Consider the following 5,812-nt stretch of genomic DNA (forward strand, 5'->3'; position numbering starts at 1 on the left):
CAGTAGATCCGGTCGTGGATCCGGGTCAGTTTGTCCGTCACTCTGTTGGCGATGTAAGCCCTGTGGGACAGACAGACAGACAGGTGAGGTCACCTGGAACCAGCTAGCAGCTTGCAGCAGTAGGGCTAACCTCCTCACCCTGTGGTGGTCCGTGAGTCCGCTCCGATCACTACTCCTCCATCATACTCCACCGCCATGATGGTGGTCTGAGACACAGAGACACTGGTGTTAGTCTGTCCGATGATGGAAACACTCTGCTCTGGTCACCGTTAGCTGGATCTGATTGTTAGAGATCAGGAGCATCATGCTTCTATTATCGGACAGCCTCCAGCTAACGGCACCTTCTCATCCTACCAGCATACATGGAGTTAAATTAAATAAAATGATAACCAACAGGAGCGGAACACCTATCAGTGGGGAAGAAAACACCACAATGATCCAGCAGAGCAGCGGGAGCTAGCATTAGCCACAGCTAGCTGCAGCGGATGTGCTGTCTCATTCTGACACACTTTCTGACTTAAAACCGTTCTAACTAAGAACCGAACCGAGCCCAGCTGGACCCAAACCGGTCCATCTGACTGGTACCTACCCCGGTGCTGACTTCTTCACTGGTCCAGTTCGGAACCAGGTCGTTTTTAGAGGAAATCTGCTGCTGAAAGATCGGCATCATAGATGCTGTGGCCGCCATTTTTCTTTCTATCTGCTCAACACTGAGAGGCGAATCAGGTGTTCGTAAATATCGCCGGAAGATAATTTATGGGAAGCAGGTCCTGAATCGGAGAGCTCTAAAAAAACTCAAATAAAACAACAATAAAGCTATAAATATTACATTAGATAATATTTCACAGTATCTGTTATAAATACCACTATAATTTTAATGATATGTCAATATAAAGGTTTTGGGTCCGGCATATAAGCGAACAGCTGTGCAGTGGGGTCCTGACGAAGACAGGAAGAGAAGGTAAACACGGTTCCTGATTTAAATCAGCCTGATTCACATCGTTTCTAAGGTTTATTGTTGAGTTTTATTTTTGGGATTTATTTTTATGACCTTCCTGAATGTATGCGGTGTTAAATCGGTCCTAAATTCTGCTGTTTATTTCATTTTTGATCAGCTGATCGCCGTAACGGACCAGACTCTATTTAAAAACTGTCATATTTTAATACTTGTTATTTTAACTTTAAATAAAACACGGCAATAATAAGGTAAATCATGTATTTTATATTTACTGCATATCTATAGAAGCTGCTCGTTAATTCGGCTCACAGTCAGCCTCTCTGTGTCAGAATATTTCTGATTTATGGATTAACTCTGAGAATTATGCTCCAGATGACGGTTCATAATCTCTACATATTTGACCGGAATGGAAGCTGCTTGTTTTACAATGAGTGGAACCGGAAGAAGCAGGCGGGGATCTCTAAGGAGCAGGTGACGTCACCACCAGAAACACCCAATCAGAGCAGTAAACAAAGAGGCAGTAAACATCATCCTGTGTTTGTTTCTGCAGGAGTTTAAGCTGATGTACGGCATGCTGTTCTCCATCAGATCATTCGCCAGTAAGATGTCTCCTCAGGACATGTATCCTTTGACCTTTGACATGGGGGGGGTTACCTGATGTGTCCCCACCTGTCAGCCGGTTGTCCTTAGCAACGCTCTTCCTCCCAGGAAGGACGGCTTCCTCTCCTTCCAGACCAGCAAGTATCGCCTCCATTACTACGAGACGGCGAGCGGCCTGATGTTTGTGATGAACACGGATCTGTCCGTGAGCAACGCCAGAGACACGCTGCAGCACATCTACAGCAACGTAAGGCCCAGATTATTCCACCAGAACCAGAACCTGTCCCTGTACCCGGTCAGAACCGCTCAGCTGGGTTAGCTGCACCTGATCCAGGATGGTATCATCCATCAGTGATGGAGTCAGGATCTGCTTCTCTACTGAGGAGGATGATGATGATGATGATGATGATGATGATGATGATGATGATGATGGAGGCAGAAGATCTGCTGATTAGTTCAGAATCCAGTTTATTGCCAAGGAGGTTTAAAAAGAATTTGACTTGAAGATGCAGACAGATTAGATGTATAAAGTCACTGGTTGTTAGTTCTCCTACCTAGAATAATGAAATAGGTCATTTCCTTCATGGAAACACTTTAACTATGGGAGACAAAATTAGAAAAAAAATCCAGAAAATCACATTTTTAAAGAATTTATTTGCAAATGATGGTGGAAAATAAGTATTTGGTCAATAACTAAAGTTTAACTCAATACTTTGTAACATAACCTTTTCTGGCAAGAGGTCCAACATTTCCTGGAAGTCTTCAGCAGGTTTGAACACACTGTAGCTGGTATTTTGGCCCATTCCTCCATGCAGATCTCCTCTAGTGATGTTTCGGGGCTGTCGCTGGGTAACAGTCCCTCTACAGACCTTCAGATGCTTTCTACGGATCCACTGCTCCGTTGCCGGGGCGATGTGTTTGGCATCATCGTCATGCTGGAAGATCCAGCCATGTTTCACCGATGGAAGGAAGTTTTGGCTTAAAATCTCCAGCTCCACAGCCCCGTTCATTCTTCCCTCAACACGGATCAGTTTTCCTGTCCTTAGAAAAACAGCCCCAAAGCATGATGTTTCCTCCCCCATGCTTCACAGTAGGTATGGCGTTCTTGGGATGCAGCCTGCATTCTTCTCCCTGCAAACACGGCAAGTTTTTACCAAAAAGTTCTATTTTAGTTTCATCTGACCACATCATATTCTCCCCGTCCTCTTCTGGATCATCCAAAGGCTCTCTGGAAAACTTCAGGTGGGGGTGGACATGTACTGTCTCCACCAGGGGGACACGTCTGGCACTGCAGGATCCGAGTCCCTCTCGGTGTAGTGTGTTACCTGTGTGTCTCGGCCATGGTTGGGTTTGGAGTGGGACTGTTTGAGGCTGTGGACAGATAATGGGTTAAAATGGGTGCCACAGGTTGAATTCTTTTCAGCTTCCTGTTTAGGTCCTATAAGGTGATTGTTCCCCAGAGCATTTGTTTTTGGTAGAACATCTAGAGAAGAACCGCTTCTGACCCAAATAACTAAAGCAGAACCAGAACCAGTCAGAGCAGCCACTCAGCAGAAAAGAGTTCTAAGCAGAAAATAAATGGATCAACAGACTGAGCGGTTCTGATTTGTAAATCTGGGCGGTTCTAGAACCCAGGGACCGCCTGAGGAAAGGTTCTGAACCTTCAGTCCATCAGAACTCAGGGGTTGATTAGAGCCTCTATCATAGCCGTGAGGCAGGAGTTCTGGTTCTGACGGTACCGTCTGTGTTCCAGCTGTACGTGGAGCTGATCGTGAAGAACCCGCTGTGTCCGTCCTCCCAGACGCTGGACAGCGAGCTGTTCAGCAGCAGGCTGGACTCCTTCATCAGGTCTCTGCCGTACTACAGCCCCAGAGCCGCCTGAACGCACCACGCCACGCTCTACCGCTCCAGAATCCTGATCCAGCTCCGCCCACATCCTGGATCCCTCAGAGACCAGAGAACGGAACGAGGGCCAGGCGTTCGGACCGGACCTCCTTTATTTATTGTCTGGTTTTGTTTTTTATTAGAATCTGTCTGTTCAATAAAAGTTCTGATTGGGTCCAGTGGTTCTGTGGTCATTAGTCCATGAAGTGTTGCTGCTGCAGGGAACTGTTCTCATTCCAGAACCAAGAAAGAACTGAACCCAACCAGGAACCAGAACCAACCTCAGCAGGAGGCTGGGGACCCGCTGCTTCTGCTGACTGGTCCTAATGGTTCCTGTGGAGGACTGAGCTCAACGTCCATCAGGTTCTGAGTAGCTGGTGTCAGGAGGAACCGGCTGGACCAGCCCAGGTGGTCATCAGAACCAGAACCGGGTCAGTGGAGTTCAGGTTCCCTCAACCGAACAGGTTCTTGTTGGGTGTATTGGTTAGAAAGTCTGTTCATGGCTCTCAATGTGTTAGCAGTCAGAACGGTTCTAGGTACCGACCCGGTCCGGCTGCAGACAGGAGGGTGGTGGTGATGTAACGGGTCAGAGGTCCGTCTCTCATCAGGGCAGATTAACAGCTGGATTAATCCCTAATCCTGAGTCCAGAGGCAGATTCTGCAGAACCTCTGACCCAGATGCTCCTGCTGTGGGTCAAAGCAGAACCAACCTGGAACCACAGGCATGGACCGAGTTCTGCTGCTCATATCAGATAAACATTCGCTGTTTGGGTCGGCAGAATAATCCTGGCACCGATATAATCTGGTCTAATCTGAGAGGAACAGCTGCTGCTCACAGCTGGCTGAAGAGCACACGCTCAGAGAGGACATGTGGACACCAGGACTGTAGACACTCAGAGAAGATACTCAAAGAGTGCTGTAGCTGGTCCAGCTAACCTTGAACTAGCTCCCACTGGTCCTGGATCTTCTCCAAACGAATCTTCCTTTCAAGTCAGGTCCAGATGGTCGGGTCAGGTCCAGACCATCAGATCAAGTCCAGTCGCTCAGGTCCAGGTCCAGACGTGAACCTTCAGGTGTCAGAACCTGGTCCAGAGTTCTATATGGTTAGGAAAGTATTTCCTGGATGACGTCACATTTAATGTGGTGAATAATCTGATCTCATCAGAACCTAAAGAGTCCAGAACCACCAATGTCCCTAAGCCCAGCTTAATTAGAACCACAAACCCTGGTTTCCAAGAGAGACCAGTTAGACCTGGGTGGACCTGGGTAGACAACTGGGTGGGTCCAGTAGAACTTAGAAGACAGAGCTGTAGATCCTCACAGATCCAGAGATGTTCTCTCAGGGCCTCTGTTTGGATTGACATGTTCAGGTTCTTATCTTAATAAAGCAGAATAAATTGATCCATTTAATGGTTTGTTTGGTTCCGGATGAACAGTTTGGGTCCAAACGGACCAGCTGCTGTCAGACAGCACCTCCCTGATGGGTCACAAATCCTACCATGATATTAAGAACCAATCAGAGGGCAGCTTTAATCTGCTGCTGCTCATCATCCAGGGTCGGTCCGTGGTCCTCAGAGCGGGCAGGAGGCCAGGTCCATACTGTGCTCTCAGAGTTTGGGTTTAAATCAGAGACATCTGGGCTCTGATTGGTGGGATTAGAGCAACAGGATTAACGTTGGATCTGCAGCAAAGACGGCCAGAGGCAGAGGAAGGTGGATGGAAACGAAGAGAACGGCAAGGACGCTGCCAAAGGGACTGGGACCAGGTTATTCTGGACTTCTTCTACAGAGACCACAGCAGGGACACCAGCAGGTACCACCAAGGGGACTGGGACAGGTTCAGAGAGGACAGGGGCTAATGTCCTTCTTTCCATCCAGGTTAGACCATGTTTGCTGGCCGAGCATCGGCAGCTGGAGCTGCAGGACCATCGGCTGCCATGACTGGAGGGAAAGCTGGGAAGTTCACCGTGGAGGAGCTGTACGGGTTCACCAAGAAGCCAAAGGTGAACAGAGGAACCTCTGCCAAGCAGGAGAACAGCAACAGGAGGAAGGAGGCAAAGGAGAAGGATCTGAGGGACAAGGAGGAAAAGGAGAAGGAGGAGATGGAGCTGGCCTCTCAGATCCTGGAGGCTGCCAGGAGACTCATGGAGAGACGGAGGCTGGAGATCTACCTGAAGGAGTGTGACATCACCTTGGAGCAGAGCAGCATGCCCTACAGGTACGCCATGGGAGGGGGGACAGAAGGGGAACTTAGAACCAGATACCAGACAGGTGTGATCCAGTTAGGACCAGGTACCAGACAGGTGTGATCCAGTTAGGACCAGGTACCAGACAGGTGTGATCCAGTTAGGACCAGGTACCAGACAGGTGG

The 5,812-nt window shown here is 48.5% G+C and overlaps 3 protein-coding genes across 4 annotated transcripts in view; 2 read left to right on the forward strand and 1 right to left on the reverse strand.

Annotated features, from left to right (window-relative positions):
* Window positions 1-736, reverse strand: part of LOC107104657 (proteasome subunit beta type-6-like) — a 4,535-nt gene extending 3,799 nt beyond the window's left edge. Inside the window, exons 1-3 of the mRNA XM_015404704.1 lie at window positions 590-736; window positions 139-206; window positions 4-60 (exon numbers count right to left, since the gene is read on the reverse strand). Of these exons, the coding sequence (XP_015260190.1) occupies window positions 4-60; window positions 139-206; window positions 590-688 (224 nt within the window). The 5' untranslated portion in view covers window positions 689-736. The remainder of the gene's footprint in view (window positions 1-3; window positions 61-138; window positions 207-589) is intronic.
* A 185-nt stretch (window positions 737-921) lies between these two features.
* trappc1 (trafficking protein particle complex 1) lies at window positions 922-3,617 on the forward strand. Of its 2 annotated transcripts, none has more exons than XM_015404703.1 (5): window positions 922-961; window positions 1,331-1,429; window positions 1,509-1,579; window positions 1,667-1,805; window positions 3,312-3,617. In XM_015404703.1, exons 2-5 carry the CDS (start codon window positions 1,331-1,333, stop codon window positions 3,438-3,440), a joined length of 438 nt encoding a protein of 145 aa, XP_015260189.1. In that variant the 5' UTR covers window positions 922-961; the 3' UTR covers window positions 3,441-3,617. The 2 variants fall into 2 exon arrangements, with proteins under 2 accessions (XP_015260189.1, XP_015260188.1); XM_015404702.1 differs by lacking the exon at window positions 922-961 and adding an exon at window positions 993-1,206.
* Window positions 3,618-4,886: 1,269 nt separating this feature from the next.
* Window positions 4,887-5,812, forward strand: part of kcnab3 (potassium channel, voltage gated subfamily A regulatory beta subunit 3) — a 23,196-nt gene continuing 22,270 nt past the window's right edge. The window contains 1 exon segment of the mRNA XM_015404708.1: window positions 4,887-5,659. Within this exon segment, the coding sequence (XP_015260194.1) occupies window positions 5,328-5,659 (332 nt within the window). The 5' untranslated portion in view covers window positions 4,887-5,327.

Source organism: Cyprinodon variegatus, unplaced genomic scaffold (assembly GCF_000732505.1).
Source record: "Cyprinodon variegatus isolate N-32 unplaced genomic scaffold, C_variegatus-1.0 Scaffold1834, whole genome shotgun sequence".
Classification (NCBI taxonomy): Eukaryota; Metazoa; Chordata; class Actinopteri; order Cyprinodontiformes; family Cyprinodontidae; genus Cyprinodon; species Cyprinodon variegatus.